The 23149-nt window shown below is 41.4% G+C and overlaps 1 protein-coding gene across 5 annotated transcripts in view; it reads right to left on the reverse strand.

The window, feature by feature from the left end:
• The window catches only part of SKAP1 (src kinase associated phosphoprotein 1), a 429384-nt gene that overhangs the window by 25675 nt on the left and 380560 nt on the right, over nucleotides 1-23149 (reverse strand). The window contains exon 12 of one of the 5 annotated variants that reach the window (XM_007482361.3): nucleotides 3048-3400. The exons of 1 other annotated variant lie outside the window; for it this stretch is intronic. In XM_007482361.3, the coding sequence (XP_007482423.2) occupies nucleotides 3239-3400 (162 nt within the window). In that variant the 3' untranslated portion in view covers nucleotides 3048-3238. Of the gene's footprint in view, nucleotides 1-3047; nucleotides 3401-4816; nucleotides 5377-9762; nucleotides 10280-20041; nucleotides 20312-23149 lie in introns of those variants that run through there. 3 more of the 5 variants (XM_007482363.3, XM_007482366.3, XM_056816853.1) reach the window with 3 other exon arrangements.

The raw sequence follows: 23149 nt of genomic DNA on the forward strand, positions 1-23149 counted from the left end.
TTATTTTAATGATTCCTCTCACCACAAAGAGCTTTAGGCTCAATTAACCTCTTCCCAACTCTGCATTCACCCCTGGCCCCTCCTTCTACCCAAATAGCGAAAGAGCTGGGAAAATGGCTATTTGGTTCCAGTTATCTCTGGCTGGAGGACAGAACAGCTTCTGTATGGAAGAGCAACCTGAAATAAACGCAGTCTTCCTCCTTTCTCATCAGCAACCATCAATGGCGTTTATGGGGGATCGCGCAGTCCCATAAAAGGATTTATGCAGCTAATCTCCATCAACAAGGAAAAAAAAACCTCACCAAACCTGCCATAAAAAAGAATAGCAAATTCTATAAACAAAAAAGCAGTATGGCCACCAACAACGGGCGGATCACACAGCTTGAATCTGCCTCAAGTGGTTTTCCTGTCGCTGTTTATGGCTGCAAGACTATCACGGACCTCCTTAGTGCTCCTCCTGTCACAGGGCCCTGAGTCCCTGTGTGGTGCTGCAAATACCCTGTCAGTAGGTGTCAGGGGATATCAGGGGAAAAACAGCAGGCGCCCATCATAAGCCTTAAAAGAGATTAAATACCCCCACTACGTGATTGCTACATTTTAATTTCTCTCCTCCCTGCTGGTTCCTATTTGTATAATCTCTTACACTGCTCCCCTGGAGTAGCACAGACATGACCTGGAATGACCACTCTGTCCTGGGATGAGAATTCAATTTCCAGGCTCAGTGAGTCCTGAGTTGTTCCAACAAAAGGCATTTCTCTATCCTCCTTTAGGGTACGAGGAAAAAGAAGCCTCTGTGGTCTTGGAGGCCTGGGCCTACTTCATCAATCCAGTGTCGCCTTGCTTTCTTGGGGTGAAAGGGGAGTTGGGATTCAACGTTTCCAGTCTTGCCTTTCCCAGTGTGATAAATGGCTTCCACATCGAGTTTCACTTTCCCTGCCGAAGGGACCATTTCTTCCTTGACACAAGAGACAACTAAACTGGTTTATTCCTTCTAGACAACTGACTGGAAAGTTAATGGTTACATGTTTTGAGGGCTTCATTCCAAACCCACAAGATGGTTTCTGGAACCGGTCGACACTCTCATTGCTCCTGAGGACATAAATGACAAAAACTTCCTAGAAATTCTTTCTTCTCTAAAGGGGTTCCCTTAGGCCTCAATGGCACAGAAGTTGTTGAAAATTGCTTATATAATATCTTTGTACTTTTTAGCAACTGAAGTTCATTCCAGCAGGCTTTGTAAACAACATGATTCCACTACAAGAGAATAATTAATCAGTTCTTAACACAGAAGATCAATGACTCTTTGACATATGTACAGGAAAGGCTAATCAATCATGGAATTATTGGTTTATGATTGCTTATTCCTCTTATTAGTGGTGGTGTGTCATATATTATCATTAGTTGTTTGTTGTTGGGCTTTTTTTAAAAAATAGGGAATTTCAATTTGTAAGCAATGCAGATTTTAGGTTATTCTGGGGTCAGATTATTATCCTGGGTTGACCAAGAATTTTCTAATCTTTAAAATCCTGCTTGGTACCAGAACTATTTTGAAAATTTAATGTATTCTTAGGATGTCAAAAATTAAATGAAGTCAGGGCTCCATGATAAATATCCCCCCCTCTAACTTCTGAGAAAAACAAGACTGGAGGGCAGAAATGACTCACTACAGGCAAACAGGTGCCAATTTCCCGGCACAAGTGGTTTTACATTGAGTGTTTTTAGAGGGAGAGGGGAAATGGTCAGCTGGGTGGTCAATGAATTAGGGGAAGTTGGAACCTGTGAAAGGTTCAGAGCTTTGCATGCATGCATTCTGCTATAAACCTCTGGCAGCTTGGAGGACTTGCCAGTCCTCCTTACTCCTTGTCTTGGGCTCTTGGCAATCATTTTCTTCTCTTTCATTATTCAGGGTTTTGGTCTAATAAATCATAATAAAAATGAATTATTCACTTTCCTCTGTTGAACCATTATTTATTTGTTGTTAACGGGAACTTGCTAGACATAATTCTGCGAATTGGTGTTGGCTGGTCCTGATGTGCCCAAATCCGGTAAGTTGGTCAAGTTCAGTCATTGGGGCAGAGAGATGTAGGTGGGTATGATACAAGGGCACCCAGCAAGGCAGGGCAGGGCAAGGAATGCTGAAAATGGTTGGAAGGAAAGAAGAGTGTCTGCAATATTTCAGGGGAGAGGAGGAGGTCAGCCTCCCGAGACTATTGAACAAGGGTTGGGGATAGGAGGTCCATAGGACCACGATGGCGACTTGAAGCATCAACAGGATGCTTTCATGGAGTGGGGTGTGTGGTCCACGGCGCGTTTTCACGCGTGGGCATCGGGATGGCAGTGGAGTTAAAAGCCGAGGCTGGGCATAAATAGATACCTCAGGGGAAGGGAGAGGGAAGAAGACCCTCCAGGTGGACCCTGTAGAAGAGGAACGGGAGCAAAGGGAAGAGAGGGGGGAGTCCATGTCTATCCAGGAGGGCCAGGCAGTAAGGACAGCATTCAGGAACAATGGCGAATGGACCCATTCGGTCGGAGCCGACAGGATTGCCATGCCTTGTGAGACTGCCGTATTAATATGTATTCCATAAACGGAGCAGCTTCCAGCTTTGCGCGGGTCTGTTTTGTTCTGACCGCAGTACCAGCCTCAGGCACCACAACACAATTTGGAAACAATGTGACGGAAATGTTTAATCTGCTCGGCCCATCTGTGCTGCGTATTTCTCCAGATCTCCCTGAGAGAGGCGCCTCGAATCTCTACTTTGCCTTTAATATTCTACTAAATCACCTCCCGACTGCACTTCAAGGGCCATTGCTACAATATCACAGGTTCATCTAAAGTGCAACGAAGGGGGGGGGGGCGGAGGCTGGGATATTTTTTATTTTAAAATAATTTCAGAAGATTGTCTTTTCCGGTAACACTCCCCCCCCCCCCGCCCCCACCCCACTCCCTTTTTTTTTGTTAAAGAACATGGAAAAAAAAAGTTATTCTACTGTTGCCGTAAGGTTATTGAGGCTGTTTGGTGCAAAATAGGACAGGATGGAGTGGAATCGTTCTCTGAAGAATTATTTTTATTAATCTTGATTCTCTCAATTGGAGATGGGAGGCAGGAGGGAGGCTCATTTTCTCATTTCCCTCTCCCGTATACCTTGGGCATGTGGTGCTTGCATCTGGGGTTTGTGCCTGTCGGCTCTGCAGTCTTTGGCAGCGTGGGCCAACAGGCCTTCCTCTGCTCTGAGCCAATCACCTTGCCCTGGGCAGGTGCCTTTGCTTTATTGCCGGGTCACGGGCGCCTCGATTTAGGGAAAGACGGGGCGCCTTCTTCAAACTGAGCTCCAGCCCTGATCCTGTCCCCTTTCGGAAGCACTCTTTATTGTGATCCCGCTCTCGGATTTTCCTTCTTTGCTACCAAAAACAAATAAATAAATAAATAAAAATAAGAAAAAAAAGTCTCCCCAGGAAGGGTGATGGGGGAGAGCCGAGTAAGCAGAACCCAAGGTGGGTATCCAGGGGAGAGGGAGGAAATGGGAAGTCACCCCCATTTCTGAACAGAGACAAATGGAGGAGGATGGAGGCAGGACCCAGGAAATTAGGATTCTTTTTGCTCCGCGAATTAAAGAAATGAATAATTTAATCCTTAAGATTGTTCTGGCGAGGGAAAGGCAACGTCCCAGTTGCGAAGCCCTACAGCCTGTCGGTGTGTTACATCATCTGCACACATCGGCGTTTCCATGGCAACCCCTTATAGCTTCATTTCCTGAATCCCTCTAGGGGGTGTCACAGCCAGATCCACCTGCTTTTCACCCTACCCTCAGTGGGGTCATGGCGAGGTCGCCAGAATAAATGAACGTGGGTACTAATGATGTGTTTACTGGCTGTTTATGCTCTGTGTGTGTCAGGGGCACTCACATTTAGAGAGCTCATTATGGCTGCAATTAGAATGCACCAGCGCTAGATATTTAACTCCTTTTTCTTTTAAATTAGCATTTTAATAACATTCTTTGAGCAGAGAAACAAAATGACCATTTTTCACGGACAAACTTCTAGCTGTAGGTGCAACTTTAATGGTAAAGTTGTTGGAAGGGGAAGGGAGGAGGTGGGGGGGAAGGCCATTCTTACCACCTTACCTTCCTCTTTTACCGAAAGGATATTTTTATTATTTGCTTTCTAACACATTCGATTTCCTAAATTTGTTTGGAATCCAATTATTATTATTATTATTTATGCAGTTGAAATCGTCTCTCGTTGGATGGACATTTGCAGCTACTGAAGTTAACTTCCTATATTCCCTGCCAAAGGCAGCCAAACAATGACAAGAGTGTGTGAGGCTTTGCCTCGTCCAGAGATGCTCTCTGTAAGATGGAACAGTGATTAGATGATCCACTGTTATCAAAATATCTCTCTACAGTAACCCCAAGGGCTGCTTCCTTTAAAAAGGTCACTGCAATTATTTTCTCTTTCTGTTTCATAATTCTCCAGATTGTCTTTTACGACTGTATAAAAATGGCAAGACCCTTGTAATTATACGGGAGGCAAAGGAGAAGGAAGGATGGAAAATAACAACACCAGTAATATCACTTGGCACTTAAAAATGGTGAGATCTCTGGTGCATCTTGAGTTAGAAGAGAGGGAATCAGTAAAGAAGCCATAAAGAAACCTACCCATTCCCTCACCTCTTCCTTATGCTCTATTGGATTTCAGTAAAGTAGGAAGATGCTTAATTTTAGGGACTCGGCCTTTGCACCTCTTTTGGAGCATCTGCTTGTTTACAGATACTGTTGGTCGAAAGTACAGTGAAAAATAACAATTTGAATGTTTCGATTATCTTTCCCAGTCTGTGCCATTTTCATTATTTATTTCCTATAAATCGGGACCTTGCTGAACATAATTCTGCAGACAAGGAGGTGGATGGGACAGCCGACGTGAATGGGGAGATAGATAGTGGGTGCGTGTAAGATAGATGCTGTACGTTTATGAAAAGGAACAGTATGTCTGCTCCTGAACATCCACAAAGTCGAGCAGGCAAGCGTGTAAACTATAAAGGGTATTTATAGGTGGGAAAAAAACAGGTATGAGGGAGATAGTGTGGGAACAAGTGCGCGCACACACATACACACATCAAAAAGGTTTGCTCCTCTGACTCTTCTGGAATCCATGTCCAAGTTCCGCCAAAGAGGTGCCATTCTTAGCCTGGGCTCTGTGTCAGCTCTCACAGGCCTTTCCATGACAACAGACGTGGGGGGGATTTCACAGTCAGAAGACTTGGGAGGTCAATAGTTGAAAAAGCAAGAATTGAAGACCCACAACGAAGAGGGATTTTCATAGAGGCCAGAATGATCCCACTGAACAGCCCTTTTCTCAAAGGAAGAAACTGTAAAAGACTGTAGTCGAAAATAAGGCATTTGTTAAAAAAAAAAATAGAAAATGCAGGTTTAAAATGTTTACTTTTCTGTATCAGCTCAGTTGCACCTTAGAATCTGCCATTTCATAAATAAAATACGAATGGCATAGACTATAATTTGGTGATAGCTACCCCAGGACATATCGAGATACACTTCTGTTATTTTAATTAAATACTGCATTATGGTTTGTGACAACCACAGAGCTACAGAGTAAATGAATTTGGAATTAAAGTGTTACTTAGGCATCCAGTAATTTTTGTTTCATTTCTCAGTTTTACAAAGCAAATAGCTATAAAATCAAGATGTTTGTTCATTTACAGATGGAGCGGCGGGTTTCTCTCTCTCTCTCTCTCTCTCTCTCTAATCCACTTGTACAAAAAGAAGACACTGTCTTGAGCCTGGCTTTCCAACACTCTTGGCTTATGAGCCACATCACAAAGAAAAATACCCCCCTTTGACTGTAATGTGAAATGCTGAATATTAATTGCTGGTGTTACTCTTATCTTCCTAGCCGGGTTCTGTCTTTTAACAATTATTCTGATGGGCGGCAGTATTAGGCAGCCAGAAGATTTTCCTCTTTTGTTTAACAGTTAGTCCATTTAATTTAATTATTGAAAAAAATTCTAAAGTTCACAGGGATTTCTGGAAGTTTTTTGTTATTTGGAACTCTTGCTTCCTTTGCTGTGGAAGGGAAAGGGTTCAGGAGGGAGAGAAACTGCTGCATTTGTGGGTTGAAAAGACTTGCTATAAATTCTGACATCAAAAAAAATTAAAATGTGTTTTTCATTCCAGTGATATTAATGTCTCCTTAATGAAACTAGAGAATGCATTACAGTTTGGGGATAATCAATTGGTTGGTTTAAATGTCAATTCAACAGCAAATCAGGAGAAAGGTTCTGAGTATTCTCATCTGTTAGGTTCAGATATTCTCACCAACATTTTATTCTGCAACAAGATTGTTACATATTGGATTTGGGGAGATGCCTGGGTTTTAAAAAATGTGTTCTATTTCAAAATAAAAGTTTCAAAAACAGGTTTTCTGAAACTATTTTCTCTCCTGTTCAGTCTGAAAATCAACATAATCTTTTAAAATTGCATCTCATATAATGTTTATTTTGGTAGTATGGCTCATTCTAATTTTCTCTTGAACTAAATGTCCCACATCCTCCAGAACTATAAGCAACATGAAGTTGTTGCCCCAACTGTGGACTATCTAATTTATAATCTTCATTAATATTGTTCTAGTTTGGTCAAAGGACTGAATTTGTCTATTACTATGGAACAAGGCAACCCTACAGATTTGGGGAATCTGAGTTCTTTTTGAGAAAACCATTTCACAGAAACAAAGCTTTCACTACCCATTTTAAATAGAGAATCTCATTGAAATGTCATCCAGTCTTTTTGGCAGACTAGTGAGGAGTTTATTACTAAATCTCTGTCTAATAAACGTGGAGTTGACTCTAGAGAAGCTGCTTGTTATAATACTGGCTGCGGAAAATGGAGGGAACGTCACCGTTAAAGACACAAATTTTCCCCGTAATATATTCGAATGGAAACCTCCGAATCCAATACTACATGGGCATATCTAATAAATTCACAATATTTCAGCCTCAACAGCCTTCACCGGTTAGTTTTAAAGATTTATGTGGTAAAAAATTACTCAGTGATGAATATAGTTTATTCTGTGCCGTATTGGAGGTATAAGGAATTAAACTACCGTCTTTAACAGTGAATTTATTATTACCTCTGTCAAAAGACGAAGCCTTTAACAGCATTTGTTATAAATTCACTGCAAAATAAATGGCTGGAATTTTTTTTTTTTAACGCTGGAGTTTGCAAAGCAACGGGCGGTTCTGAGTATTAACCCAACCCCGCTATGGTTTAGATGGTTCTAGGTAAACACTTTTTGCAAGAGTCTTGTGGTTCATTATCTGGTCTGGAGGGAGATGTGCTACATTTCCACCTGACTGAAGGGCTGGCAAAGGAGAGAGAGAAGCCAAGGGTCCTGACCCGAGCAGGGGTTTACAGGAGAAGGGCCTAGGGTGGGAAAAAGCCAGTTTTACTCTCTCTCTTTGGAAAAAATGGGTTTTTATAATAAATGGCTAATGTAGAGGGGATAGATCTGATAGGCAATTGTGCCTCCTGTTAGCAGGTTTACACACACACCCTTTTGTCCTCTCCTGGAATGGGTGTCCCCTCATTTATAAAAATTACCTGGAAGGAATGAGGCTGCCAGGGTTTGTTCTAGACGATTGGTTCCTGTCTGGGGGAAAGGAATGGCCTCTACTGAATTTGACCGGTGTATGACCGTTGCCTTCCAGCTGACCCCAAACCCCATTCCCATCTTCCTAACTCTATAGCCTCCCATAGGGGTTATTAATGAGAGCAAACACCACCACCATCATCATCGTCATCATCTTCTTCGTCATCACAAGACCAAACTGCTTGTTAACAGGCAATGGGGTGTTGGGGATGGGCTCCTGTTTCCCTCCTGGACCACCATAAATAAGGACAGACATTTCCAGATAATATCCACCCCTTCACCCCCCCTTCGGTGAGGTCAGAGGTGGATAATAGCTATTTGACAAGCATTGATCAGTTTCATCATGCCATTCAGGCCTACTGAGCCCCTGGCCCAGAGCCCCCTACTCACCCCCACATGGCCCTGCAAAAGTGACTCCCCTCCCCCAGCCCACCCGGGCAAACAGAAGGGACCTGTTTCTGAGGAAGACTTAAATGGACACTAGATGTCACCAAACACCTCCTTTCCTTGGAAGACCAGAAATTATACCTACACACATACATATATATATATATATGGACTCACGCACATATATATGTATATTTACATGGTTTTTTCTCTTCGTTTAAAATAACTGTGAAAATTCTTATCTTTTTTTGGGGGGGTGGTTGTTACATTAAACTAAGCACCCTTGAAATTGGAAGCATTACTGTATTTTGATAATTATTATAGCATACAAATTCACTTTTGCAAAGGGGAAGAGAAGGGTTGACATTTGAAAAAGTTGCCTTTGGAAGGGGTGAATGGAGAAACCTAGACTTTGAGATCCTTTGAAAACTGAGGCCAGGACTTGTTAACATATCCCAGGCATGCTGTTAACGCTGGCTTTACTGCATCAGAGATCAAACAGTAGGGTAGGTGGTCAGAAGCCCAAAGGAGTCTAAGTAGCTGGAGCAGCCCCACAGGTTAAGTGCCACCTTGAGCAACAGATGAATTAAGTCCCTTTAGAAGCCAGGTTGGGCTTTTGGGGCAGGCCTGTGCCAATCTAATGGCACCTTGAAGTGAATGCTAAATTGGCTCCAGGGTGCCCAGAAGCAAAGAAAGCAAGGATAACACCTGAAACTTTCCAAATTTGGAGGACGTTCTCTTGTCACCAATCATGTCTGGTTAAGTCTGAAACCTGAACAGGATACCTCTTCTGGGAATTTCTAGATGGCTAACTTGTTGCTCTGGGTTTACTTCTACTAGAAAAGGACAGACAAGTTAGGGTTATAATCCTGCCCTGTTCCTGAGCTAATGCCCATTGATTATACAGACCACTGAAACTCTTGAGGGAAAAACTCTTCAGGCACATAAGATGCAGGGAAGGAAGCAGAGAAAAGAGGAGAGAAAAAAAGAGACAGAGACAGAGAGACAATGAGGCAGAGAGCTGTTTTTTCTACTCTTTTTTTCCCCCCTTTAAGCAGGCACATCTATCTGTTTAGCAGCTCATGTTATCATTGTAAATTACTTTCTGGCACAGGAGGCTTATTTTCATAATGGGCATTTATTTATTTAAGAGTAGGTGTGAGTTATTCGGCATGTATACACCTTTATTATCTAGAAAGAAAGCTCTGAAGCTTCCTTGTTTGTTTATGTCTTCCCTTACAACCCTTACCTTCTGTCTTACTCTCAATTCTAAAACAGAGGAAGGTGAAGGGCTAGGCAATCCGGGTAAGTGACTTGGGCAGGGCCATACAGATGAGAAGTGTCTTATTTGAACCTAGGTCCTCTGGACTCCAAGCTTGGTACTCTATTCCCTGAGCTATCTAGCTACCCCTTTAAGCCTCCTTATGAAGGGAGCATGGGGGGAGAGAGAGAGAGAGACAGAGAGAGAGAGAGAGACAGAGAGAGAGACAGAGAGACAGAGAGAGAGACAGAGAGACAGAGAGACAGAGACAGAGAGACAGAGACGGAGAGAGAGAGAGAGACAGAGAGACAGAGAGAGAGAGAGAGAGACAGAGAGAGAGAGAGAGAGAGAGAGAGAGAGACAGAGAGACAGAGAGACAGAGAGACAGAGAGACAGAGAGACAGAGACAGAGAGACAGAGACGGGGAGAGAGAGAGAGAGAGAGACAGAGAGACAGAGAGAAACAGAGGGGGGGAGAACAGCTAGCTTGAGACAGATAGCAAGTGCCCATGCCCTGGAGATTGGGACCAAGTCCTTTCATCCTAATCTAGGCTCCATGCTTCCTTTCCTACAAAAGATGGGGGAATGATGTTCATTGCCTGCAACAATATTGGTCTGCACAAAGTCCCTGAGGTCTTAGGAGGGAAGGTGCTATACCAGGGCATGATAGTATCACACAGAGGGTGATTCAGCACCTGCCCTGTCATGCCCAGTGCCCAGACTGGATGGATTTGGGGAGTACACCTGTTGTTGAACTCTCGCCAAGTACTGATGGCCACTAACCCCCAAATCACTTTTCCCCGCTGTTGATGCTTGGAATGTCAGACAGGACTGATTGGCAGCCGGCGTGTGCTTCAAACACAGCAGATGGATTTTTATATTAGCTCCTATTTCATGTTCAGGCAGAGCAACCGCCCGCCACACTAAAACTGCAGCCTCGACGCTGCCGAGTTTGCTTCTGTGAGATTAATTCTGTGAAATTAATTGGGACAAGATTGAAAAGGAAATTAAAATGCAGCTGAGTGAACAGGCCTTTCAAACACCTTTTTCCTGCTCTATTCAAACTTGAATTCTGTGGTGGTCGTGGGCATCGTGCAAAGTAATTTACGAGAGGCAGGCTCTCAGGAGCAATCGGTTACGTGTGAGGAAGCCCGCACAAGCGCCCACAATCTGGAGCCACTGAAGGGAGTTAAAATCCCACCATGGCACTGAGCTGCATCTCCACACTGAGGAGGGGGATGTGTATATGTGGGGTTGATGGGGGGAGTGGAAAGAAAGCTAATTTCCTTTATCAGGAAGGGTTTAAAACCTTTAAAACCTGAACTCCCAAAGGAAGGAACAAAATGTTTATCCACTGAGTACTTGCCAGAGTGGTCTGCTTTGTTACCAACTTTTCCCCTTTGATATCTTTTAAAGGCTCCAAAGTGGAAGTCAGTGAATTAAATGGAAATGCAGTTTCCTGGTACCTGAGAATATAAGTATTAGGGCAGGAGGGGAGTAGCAGGTGCTTTTTTGAGGATTATGATATTGCTCTGGCCACTGACATGCTTCCTCAATCTGCTTTATGTGTAGGAAGTTCCCTGGCTATCTCTGTTCCAGGGGAAAGGAGGTAGCCAATGACAATCTCTTGGACCAATAAGGGACGGTAGACTCCCAAGGAGATCTTTTGTTTGTTGTTGTGTCTCCCTATTAGAGTGGAGTTCTTTTGTGTTTTTGGAGCAAAGAGAAGAGGTTTTCAGAGGGTCACTCAAAAGGATTCTAGTGAGCCAACTTCTATTCCACTGGTACTTTTTTTGCTCCCTTAGGAGCAAACTTTAGAGATCCTTTTTCTTGCTTCTCTGTGAACATATTGTTTTCTCTGGAAGAATTAGGTGAAAGCAGTGACTATTTTGCTCTTGTCTTTGTATGTATATATATATATATGTATATATTTTAAATTGTTATAAAAGAACATAGAATGTGTGTGTGTGTGTGTGTGTGTGTATGAATGAAAAAAATAGCTGGGCTAGCCACATGGCAATAGTGAGGCATAGCTGATGAGTAGCCTTTTTATTCCACTGGTATTTTTTGAACATTGAGAGAAAGCGAAGAAGACTCTTGGCATATTGGGCGTGTTATTCCCTACCCCTCACCCATGCTGAATTTATAGGAAGATGTGGGCAAGATTTGTATGGTGGGTAGGCATGGAGGGGTTGTGGTCTGCATTCCATAAAAATAATATCTACATTAATAAGATTTCAGACTTAAGGTGGTATTGAAGTATATCTTGGTATCCTAGCACAGTGTCTTGCCCATAAGCTAGGGGCAGGTAGGTGGTGTAATAGATAGAGCATTGGGCCTAGAGTCAGGAAGTCTCATCTTCCTGCGTTCAAATTTGGTCTCAGACACTTACTAGCTATTTGACCCTGGGCAAGTCGCTTAACCCTGTTTGCCTCAGTTTCTTCATCTGTTCAATGAACTGTAGAAGGAAATGGTAAACCACATGAGAATCTCTACCAAGAAATGGGGTCATGAAGAGTTGGACCCAATTGAAAAGCAACAATTTAGAGTCATAGATTTAAAGCTAGAAGGGATCCTAGAGGCCACTGAGTCCAACTTTCTCATTTTACTGATTAGGAACCTGAGGCACAGAGAGGCAAAAGTGACTTGCCCAACATCACACACCTAGAGAGTGTCTGAGCTAGGATTCAAATTCAAGTCTCTCTGAACTGAATTTTAATGGCATTTAGCTTAGGGACTATGTTTTCTCCTTGTGGACAAAGTTCACAAAGTACAAATTTTTGTAAGGACAAACGGCTCTCTTCCTGGGCTCATTCCTGTTTGCACCTAAATAAACCTCTTGAAGTCAATTTCAATTCTATATGTGACTCCAGGCTGGAGGAAACTTAGGCAGTTGATGGGGAAACAGTAGAGTGCAGTAGGAATTCAAGAATGAAGCTCCTTATTCCTTTCCCTATCAACCCATGGCTGTCCCCTGTTTGTGAGCCCATTTGGACGAGAGACTTTCTTTCAGCAGAGAGAGGGAAGCAGGAAGAAAGCTGAGGAGGGAGATGTACTTACAGGTACTGAGAAGCCAGAGTTGTCTGTTGGCTGATTTTTATATGTAACTTGGATTATTAGAGGAGCCCAAACATGGATGGTATCACTCCATGGGAGTCAGCTACTCCCTAGCCTCAGTCTAACCTGGCTTGCTGTCTTGTCGAACTTGAGCTTAAAGTTAGAGAATGATTTCCTACATCTAGAAGGAAATGGTTTTCATGGGGTCCTCAGCCTGGCTCTTACTTGGTTGACAAGGACCCCTCTTGTCCCAAGATAAATGGCCTTAGGGAAAATAAGACAGAACTAGTTAATACAGTATGAACTGAGCCCACTATGAACTCAGGCCACAAAGCAGCCTTCTTAAGTGTGAATCTTCCAGAGGAATCCAGAGCTCTTAAATATTGTTGGTATCCAAATCCAACAAAAGAAAATAAATTGAAAGGGAATCTGGAAATACCCAGGATTATATATACACACATGCATCTGTGTGAATGTATGCCAGTACACATGTGTATATAATCATATGGTCATACACTCTATTTTGTATGTACTGTATGTATAAATATATATATTATACGTACGTACTTGTATGTACATACACACATGCAATGACTGTGTGACCCCATGGCAAATCATTTAACCTCTTAGAGGTTTGGTTAGTGTTCTAAAATAAGTTAAGAAGTTATAGAGAAGATTAATCTATTTGTATCCTTAATTGAGAGCTCTCTTTGCTAATTAAATCACAAACCCAGGTTCTGTGCCTATCCTTCTCTGGGTGTGTAAATGTGTAATGGGCTGACTGGCCAGGGAAGTCCTTAAAACATTTGTAATATCTCTGTGGAAGCTCATCAGACAATCGTGCGCTCATTGGGAATATTTAGAGTTAGAAAGTGTACCCCCAGTTTAGGGGAGATGGTTTTGTACTTAATTCTTGCCACCCAAGGCAGTTGAATAGTCTGCCAGGATTCCCACTCCTGTCACTAAAATCCCAAACTCTTAATTAAACCCCAAATCTATTTTACTCCTAACAAACCCCAGGAAATATTTGTTTGTAAAAGGTAAGGTTAATTAGTTGACACTGGGGGGATGTTAACTGGTCAATTGATTTTTTGGGGAACATGTTAGATGGGAGCTTGTGAACAATGGTACTAGAAACCTAACTCTTCACATTTACCCCCAAAACTTTGCTCTCTGGACCCATTTACCATTGGAAGAGTGAGCATTAGATACAGAGAGTGCTCTAAATATATGTATATACATACATGTACACATGAAGAAATTTCTAGGGAGAGGGTGGCTAACCATTGGAAAGGATGACTAAGTTGGGGAGGGCAGTGGACTGAGAGCCAGGCCTACAGATGGGAGGTCCTGGGTTCAAATATAGCCTCAGACACTTCCCAGCTGTGTGACCCTGGGCAAGTCACTTCACCCCCATTGCCTAGCCCTGACCACTCTTCTGCCTTAGAGCCAATGCACAGTATTGATTCTAAGAGGGAAAGTAAGAGTTTATTTTAATTAAAAAACAAAAACAAAAACATGTCTAAGGTTGGTCCTCCAAATTTCCTTTCTTTCTATTTATCCAGCATGGATCGGATGTGGGTTTTCTAGAAGACAGAAGAATGGACTAGATGATCTTTTAAAATACTCACTAGCTTGAGGACTCTAATAAATTCAAATGAATGAAAATCTAACGTACTTTTTAGGTTATCAAATACTTAAGTGGAATGGAGCTGACAAGACAGACCCTCATCTTTAGCTTGCAACTTAGGCCTTCCTTTGTAGATTTAAATGTTGGGAAATAGTGGAAGCAAAGGCGGCTGGTATATTATTATATTATTAGGGGGAAAAACCTTCATGCTGGCCTGAATCTCAGAACAGAATGGAAGCAGAAGGCCTAGGAAGATGCTTCCACAGAAATGATTTCTGAGCTATCCGCTTCTAAGAATGGGGCTGGGGAAGAGGGGAGGGAGGCAGAAGTGGGGAGAGCTCTCTCTATTCTTTGGGATCCCCTGGAAAATACAATTGTCTTACAGATGCAGTCAGCTCCGTGTAATAGGCCAGGTCACTGCACAGCTCTTTTCAACAGGAAGAGAGGGAACCCCAGTGAGAAGCCATTAACAAAGGCAAAAGACGGATAAAACAAACAGAATAATCAAGACAGAGAGAGGAGGCCAGAAGACAATCTGGCTCTGTTCTCCCCCCTCCTGCTACAGGCACCTCCAGACAATGTAAACAGTTAATTTATTCACCTGCGGGCTCTGGGCAAACAGGGGCCTGGTCACACCTGAGTGGATAACTCGATTACCCCTGTAATGCCAGTACGGTAATGTACACAAATTCTATTACATGGCAAACCTTGCTTTCGGGCATTTGAAATACCAATCAGGCCAACGTCCACTCCCCTCTTTGCTTCCAATTTATTCCTGGAGGCTCAGAACTGCACAGAAATGTCAAGAGAATGGAGCGTGTCCAGGTTCCAGGAGAGGGTTAGGGTGAAAATGCCCCAGGACTGGGTGTGAGCTCTCCTGGCCCATTTTAGGCACTCCCTTTCAGGGTGAGGTCTGAGTAGGATCCTGGAGTCCAAAGAAGTCATGCAAGCCATCGTAAGGCAAGGGTGGTATTTGGGGTGGTAGCATCAGAGAACATGGAGGAAGATATATATTAAAAATATATTTTTACATGCAATAACAAATTTCCACACAAGTTTTCCTAAGTTGTAGGCTCGAACTTATCTACCTCCCTCTCTTCCTTTCCCCCTTCTGGTGCTGGCAGTAGATTCAATCTAGTTATCATTATTATTATTATTATCATGCAAAATATATTTCCACATTGTTCCTTTTTGAGAGTGACTAATCTTATCAAACAGAAACCCCCAAACTTAAACCCAAATAAACAAGTGAAAAATCCCATGTTTTGATCCATCTGACTTCAACAGTTCTTTCTCTGGAGGTAGATAGCATTCTTTGACAAAAGTCCCTCAGAATTGTCCTGGTGGAAGATCAAGTTTCATTTTTTTTCTTTTTTAAAATAACCCTCATTTTCTGTCTCAGAATTGATGGAAGTAGCACTTCCAAGGCAGAAGGCAATTGGGGTGAAGGGACTTGCCCCTGGTCCCAACAGATAGGAAGTATCTAAGGTCAAATTTGAACCCAGGACCTCCAGGGCCTAGCTCTCTTATTATTTAGCTACCTAGCTACCCCTGAAGTTTCTTTTTTTCAAGTGGCTTATAGGTTATTACAAGAGAGAAAAAAAATATTTAGTGTGAAATATAGTTCAATAGCACTCCTGGTGATCAGTTAAAATTTATTAAAAAATCAGTAAAAAAAAAAATTTTTTTTCAGAGAATGTAGAAGGTGGCCAGGTGGCTTGGTGAATTGAGGGCCTTGGTGGATGAGAGGCTCTGTGTTCTAATTTAATTCTAGACACTTCCCAGCTGGGTGACCCTGGGCAAGTCACTTAACCCTCATTGCCTAGTTCAACACTCTTCGGTCTTGGAACCAATACACTATTAATTTTAAGGCAGAAGGTAAAGGTTAAAAAATATGTATGCTGTATAGAATAAGAACCATGCTTATATACATTTGAGAATATATTTCTAACAGTACTAACCTTATAGAGAGCAAAGAAAGTATTTATATTTATAGTAGTGGTTTGTTCCGTAAACACAAGGAATCTTTTGCATCTTAGTCCGTCTTTAGCCTGTATTCTGTCAGTTTTGACCAATATTAATCATGTAGGGGCAGCTAGGTAGCCCAGTGGATAGAGAGCCAGGTCTGGAGTCAGGAGGACCTGGGTTCAAGTCTAATTTCAGATATTTCTTAGCTGGGTGACTCTGGGCAAGTCACTTAAACCCAGTTTCCTAACCCTTGCTATTCTTTTGCCTTAGAATCAATACTTAGTATCAATTCCAAGGTAGAAGGTAAAAGTTTTAAGAAAAAACAATTAATCAATAAGTTAGTGGGATAGTGCATCCTTAGAATCAGGAAGACTGGAATTCCAATCTTTTCCCAAGACTTTTACTACTTTTGTGGCAAGTCATTTAACCTCCTCTGCCTCAGTTCTCTTATCTATAAAATGGGAATAATAATAGCACTTCTTTCCCTTCCAAGGCTGTTGGGTAGATCAAATGAGATAACAAAGCTATTTAAAATGCTATCTAGATATTGGCTATTATTATTAGCTATTAATATTTGCTTGTTGTTGTTCAATCATGTCCAACTCTTCATGACCCTATTTGGGGTTTTTATGGAAAAGATATTGGTGTAGTTTGCCATTTCTTTTTCTAGCCCATTTTACAGATGAGGAAACTAAGGCAAACTGAGTTAAGTGACTTTTCCAGGATCTTATAGCTAGTATCTGAAGCTGGATTTGAACTCAAGTTTTCTCATCTCAGAAACACTGCTCTTATTGTACTGCCTAGATGCCCTTTTGATAGCTATTATTATTAAGCAACTACTATATCTGCTCAGTATTATGCTAAGTGCTGGGGATACAAAAAATGACACAGTTCTTGCCCCCTAGGAGTTTATGTTCTATTAGAGGAGAAAACATATATACATATATGACTATAATAAATATGCCCCAAATTGCTACAAATTAGTCTTAGGACCAAGGCACCAATAGTTGAGGGGATCAGGAAAGACCTTCTGTAGGAGGAGGAGCCAGCTGAGTGAGGTCTGATGGGAACCTGGGATTCCAAGAAGCAGAGGTCTGAAGAAAATGCTTTTCAGGCATGAAGGTCAGCCGCTGCAAAGCCTTGGAGATAGGAGAAAGGGTGTTGTGTGTGAAGAACAGCCAGAATGGCAATTGGCTAGACTTCAACATTGGTGAAGAATAATTTATAAGCCTGGAAAGGGTTATTGGAGCCAAGCCCGTGTCTTTGCATCCTCAGGGCTTAGCATGGTGTCTGGAACACAGTAGGCCTTAATAAACGCCTATGTACTGAAATGCCTGTTGACTGATCAAATGCTAAACACAGAAGTTTATATTAAATCCTAGAGGCAACAAAGAGCTAATAAATCTTGTTAGGTAAGGGAGTAACCTAGACCTTCACTTTAAGAAAATCATTCTGGCAGTTGTATGGAGGATGGACTGGAAAGGGGTGACTGGAGATAAGGAGACCAATCAGGAGGTTATCGCAGTAGAAGCAATGAGAGCCCAAATTAGAGTGGTGGCCACACAATCAGAGAGGTAGGGATGAATTCAAGATAGACTCAACAAAGCATAGCAACTGATTGGATATGTAGGGTAAAGGAAAGCACAGAATTGACGATGACTCCAATTTTGCAAACCTGGTAACTGAAAGTTTGACAGAGGTAGGGAAGTCTGTAAGAGGGAAAAGATAATTCTGTGGAAATATGTTTTGTATGATAATACATATATAACCCAGATCAAATTACTTGCCAGCTCCAGGAGGGGGAAGAGAGGGAGACAATTTGGATCATATAACTTTGGAAACCTTATGTGGAAATTTGTTATTATATGTAATTGGGAAAAATAAAATATCTTTATTAAAAAAAGATAATTCTTTTTGGGATATGTGGAGTTAGAGATGTCTAGAGGACATCCAGTTTGAAATATCTAATAGTGAGTTGGCAATGAAGCTATTGATCCAAATCCAACCCTTTCTACTTCTCATTTTTCTCTCCCTCCAATCAGTAGGATGTGAACTGTGAGTGTTTTTTTCCAACACCCAAGATTCCCTTGTTCAGGCCCCATCATGACCAGTGCACCTTTGCAAGATGATTAGCTAGGGCTAGGAGCTGTTTGTGGTTGTGTTAGAATAAAAATAGCTGACTTATAAGGGAACCCATTATTCTAACTTTATTAGTATTTCATTCTAACCAATTCCACCCAAACACTAACACCCAGGCAACTAACATTTATTAAGCTCCTACTGTAGGTCAGTTAGATGGAGGCAGGAGTACTAGGCTTGGAATCAGGAAGACTCATCTTCATGTATTCAAATCCAGCCTCAAATACATACTAGCTGTGTGACCCTGGGCAAGTTACTTCATCCTTGGTTTCCTCATCTGTAATATGAACTGGAGAAGGAAATGGCAAACCAATCCAGTATCTTTGCCAAGAAAATCCTAAATGGGGTCACACAGAGTCAGACATGATTGAACAACATGAGTGAAACACTGTATAAAGGATTGTGTACTTAAAGTAAGGCAAAAGGGGGCAGCTGGGTAGCTCAGTGGATTGAGAGCCGGGCCTAGAGAACGAAGGTCCTGGGTTCAAATCTGACCTCAGATACTTCCCAGCTGTGTGACCCTGGACAAGTCACTTAACCCCCATTGTCTACCCCTTATCACTCTTCTGCCTTAGAACCAATACACAGTATTGATTCCAAGATGGAAAGTAAGGGTTAAAAAAAAAAGTAAGGAAAAAGACAATTCTTGCTCTCAAGGAACTCATAGTCTAGTGCAGGAGACCACACTAAAACAACTGGGTAAAGGTTAAGTTGGGGGTATCCTCAGAGGGGGGGTAGTGGGTAGGAATAGGGCTGGGATTTAAAGGAAGCCAGGAGGTAAAGATATGGAGTGAGAGAGTATTGCAGGGAAAAAGCCCATGAAAATTCCCAATCTGGAGATGAAGTATCTTGTTCGAGGAATAGCCAGGAGGTCAGTGTCACTGGATCCAACATCATAAGGTGGGCAGAGTAGAGAGTAAAAATACTGATATGGTAAAAGGGAGGAGGTTCTGTAGGGCTTGGATAAGCCAAACAGAGGATTTCACATTTGATCCTAAAGGTAATAGGGAGCCACAGCAGTTTATTGAATAGGAGAAGTGATTTGATCAGACCTGCCCTTTAAGAAGACTAATTTGATAGCTGAATGGAGGTTGGACTGGAATGGGGAGAGATTTGAGTCAGGCAGACCCATCAGCAGGCTATTGTACAAGTCCAGGTGTAAGATGATGAGGGTCTGCACCAGGGTGGTGGCAGTATCAGAAGAGAGAAGGGGGACAAATTCAAGAGATATTGCAAGGATAAAATTGAGAGCCTTTGGGAACAGATTGAATAAGAAGGGGTAAAAGAGAGTGAGGATGACACCTAGGTTGTGAGTCTGGGTCATTGGGAGAAGAGTAATGCCCTCAAAAGTAACTAGGAAATTTAGAAAGGGGCAAGATTTGGGGGAAGGGGGAAAGATAATGAGTTCAGTTTTGGACATATTTAATTTAAGATGTCTACATAGGATATCTAGTCTGAGATGTCAAATGGAGGATAGGCTGCAAAGGGGAGAGTCTTTGCCAGTGGTGGTAGTGGCCCTTTTTTGTTTCTTTGTTTCTTTGTTTATAACCCTTACCTTCTTAGAATCAATACTAAGTATTGGTTCCAAGGTAGAAGAGTGGTAAGGGCTAGGCAATTGGGGTTAAGTGACTTGCCCAGGGTCACATAGCTAGGAAGTTCCACCTAGCTCTTCCTGGTCCTTTAGTTTTGAAGAAGCTTAATGACATCACAAGGAGAAAAGTGAGAGACTTGAGAGGGAGAAGTAAGTTTGGAAGTTAGGAAAGAAGTAAGGGCTAGAAAAATCTGTGAATTATTAGTATAGAGATAATTGAATCTATGGAAGCTGATGAGATCATGGAGTCAAATAGTATAGAGGGTACTATCCTGAGCATGCAAGCAAACAACCCCACCCCATTCGTGTTTATCCAGAATCCCAAAAACATGAGATCAACGAGAGCTTTTTTTATAGTGCTGTACAGTACAGTGATAAATGATATACATATAACAATGGTCTAGAACCACTCTAAATCATCAAAAGAAAGATCAAAATATGATGATCAGCATAGTTTTAGTTGAGTCTATTCAAATAAAAAATTAGTGATCCATGTAGAGAAGATGCTCTTATCCTGGGGCTGATGAACTCTTAAAAATATTTTGATAGCTGTATTTCAGTATAATTGATTCCTTTTGTAGTCCCATATATTTTCTTTTATGCATTTAAAACTGTTATCCTGAGAAGAGGTGCATAGGTTTAATTAGACTGATGAAGCAGTTCATGATGCAAAAGAGGTTAAGACCTTGTGATGTAGGGAGAGATAACATGGTGTCATAGGTAGAGAGTGCTGGACCTGGGTTCAAATGTCATCTTTAACACTTCCTAGCTATATAATCATGGGCAAGTCATGTTACCAGGCTGAGTTTCAGGCACTCTCCAGAACTATAAGTCATAAAGAGGCTATGATCAATTCAATAGAGGCAGTTCTCACACTGATAAAATCACTGGTCCTTGATGTATTGATATAATCTGTGTATAGTCTAATTGGTAACTTTCATTTAAACTGAATGAGAATATTCAATTAATCAAAGCTTACTTTTCCCTAGTGGTAATGGATAAATGGAAATTTACTCAGTGTCATTTATACCTTCCAGTAATATCTTGCTCTAATATCTTATAATAGTTAGCATTTATAAAAGCACTTTAAAGTTTGTGATGTGCCTTATAACCCTGGGTTATCTTATTTGGGAAGGATAAAGGAAATATACATTTATAGAGAGCCTACTATGTACTAGGCACCGTGCTAAGCACTTTAACTAATATTATCTTATTTCATCCTTACAACAACCTTGAGAGGTAGGTGGTATTATTATTATTCTCATTTTACAGTTTGGAAAACTGAGGCAAACAGAACTTAAGTGACTTGCCCAGGATCACATAGCTCATAAGTGTCTGTACCTGGACTTGAACTCAGGTTTTCCTGACTCTAGACCAGATCCTCTATTTACTCACTGTACCATCTAGCTGTCTTACAACATCACTGGCAGATAATTGTTATTATTAGGGTTAGGGATTCTTGAAGGTTCTTGAAGGCTATGTTTTTACAGTCATGAGCTCTGGTAGGTTCTATCAAGATGGAGAGGCTTTGACCACAGCAGATTATATATCTGTCATTTGAGGACAAACCCTACTTAATTCAGAAAGAAATATATATATTTATACAATATATACAGTTATCATATAATTTGTTGTTTAGTCTCTCAGTTGTTTCTGACTCTGTGACGCCATTTGGAGTTTTCTTAGCAGAGATATTGGAGTGCTTTGCCATTTTTTTCTCCAGATCATTTGACAGATGAGGAAACTAAGGCAAACAGGGTTAAGCAACTGACCCAGGGTCACACAGCCAGGTTTGATCTCAGGATGATGAGTCCTTCTGCTTCTAGGTCTGGCATCCTATCCACTGTACCACCTAGCTGCCTCATATATAATATTTAATGTATGGGACATGTATATCTATTATCTCTCTCTATGTATCTATATCTATTATCTCTCTATGTATCTATATAATATATTTATCTACATGTATATCTATTATATATCTATCTATATGTATCTATATCTATCTATATGTAATGTGATAGGGAAAGGACGAGATGTGGAGGGTCCAAGATCTTTCCCCTTACAGAATTGCCTTCTTTTCTGACAAGGAAGAAGCATCCAAAGCTAAGAACCTGATTCTGGAATCTCCTTTTCTCCTCATGGTTAGCAGATGAGAGCTAGTCACAGAGTATCTGGATCTGCTCTAAGGTTGACTAGAAAATAACACTCTATTCAGGATCAAAAGGACTGGACTTATTGGCCAGTCCTGTATTAGAGAATGGTCTCTTAGTTGCTAAATATGGTGGTTTAAAAAAATTATTTAAAAAAATTTAATTAAAAAATTTTAAAAAGAAGTATTATTTCTTGTCCTCATCCTTTCTGCTATATTTGACAATATTGACCATCCTCTCTTTGATATTCTTTTCTGTCAAATTTTATGACACTATTGCTATCATGCCTCCTAACTGTGAGTGTTACCCAAAGCTCTGACCTAGTCTCTCTCTTTCTCTCTGTCTCTGTCTGTCTGTCTGTCTGTCTCTTGCTTTTCTCTGGTCTTGTCTCTCCTTATTAGCTCCAATGGGGTCAATTTTAATTTCATCCTGAATGACTCAAAGATTTGTATATCAAGTCTTAGTCTCTTTCCTGAGCTTCAATCCCATATCATCAGCTGCCTATTGGATATTTCATGCTTAGTGTCGTAGAGACATTTCAAATCTACCATGTTCAAAACAGAACTTATCCTTTGTTGTGCAATAAACTGAGTAATGCATACGTCAGAGTGATTGACAGGAGCATGTGACTGAGAGTCACATGGGGCCTAAGGGGGGAGATCTGGGGAAAGGTTCTAATTCTCAACTGAAAGGGCACTTCTCTCCTGAAGGTCCTTGGTTGGAGCTTTGAAAAAACAGATTTCTGGCTTCTCCTGATACCAACTGAAGAGAGGAATCTTTGAACTGGCTGCTGGCAGCTTGAACATAAGATTGAGGACACACTTCATCACTGGACCTGTTTGGACAGTTATCAACTGAAGATCCTGGCCCTTTTGACTGGACTCCACTTGTGAGATTTGGTTATTGGGAAAATTACTGTTTAGCTTAGAATAAGATAGGTTTAGAAGATTCCTCTCTTCAGTTGGTAACAGGAGAAGCCAGAAACTGTTCAAAGCTCCAACCAAGGTCCTTCAGGAGAGAAGTGCCCAGACAGTTGGGACTTAGGACCTTTCCCCAGATCTCCAGCCTTAGGCTTCCATGTGACTCTCAGTCACATGCTCCTGTCAATCACTCTGACATACCCATTACTCAGTTTGTTGTACAACTGTCCTTTCCCTATCACAGTACTTATATCTATTATATATCTATCTATATGTATATCTATTATATCTATCTATATGTATCTATATTTATTATATATCTATCTATATCTATTATAAAGCTATATGTATCTACATGTATTATATATCTATATGCATCGAAAT

Source organism: Monodelphis domestica, chromosome 2 (genome assembly GCF_027887165.1).
Source record: "Monodelphis domestica isolate mMonDom1 chromosome 2, mMonDom1.pri, whole genome shotgun sequence".
NCBI lineage: Eukaryota > Metazoa > Chordata > Mammalia > Didelphimorphia > Didelphidae > Monodelphis > Monodelphis domestica.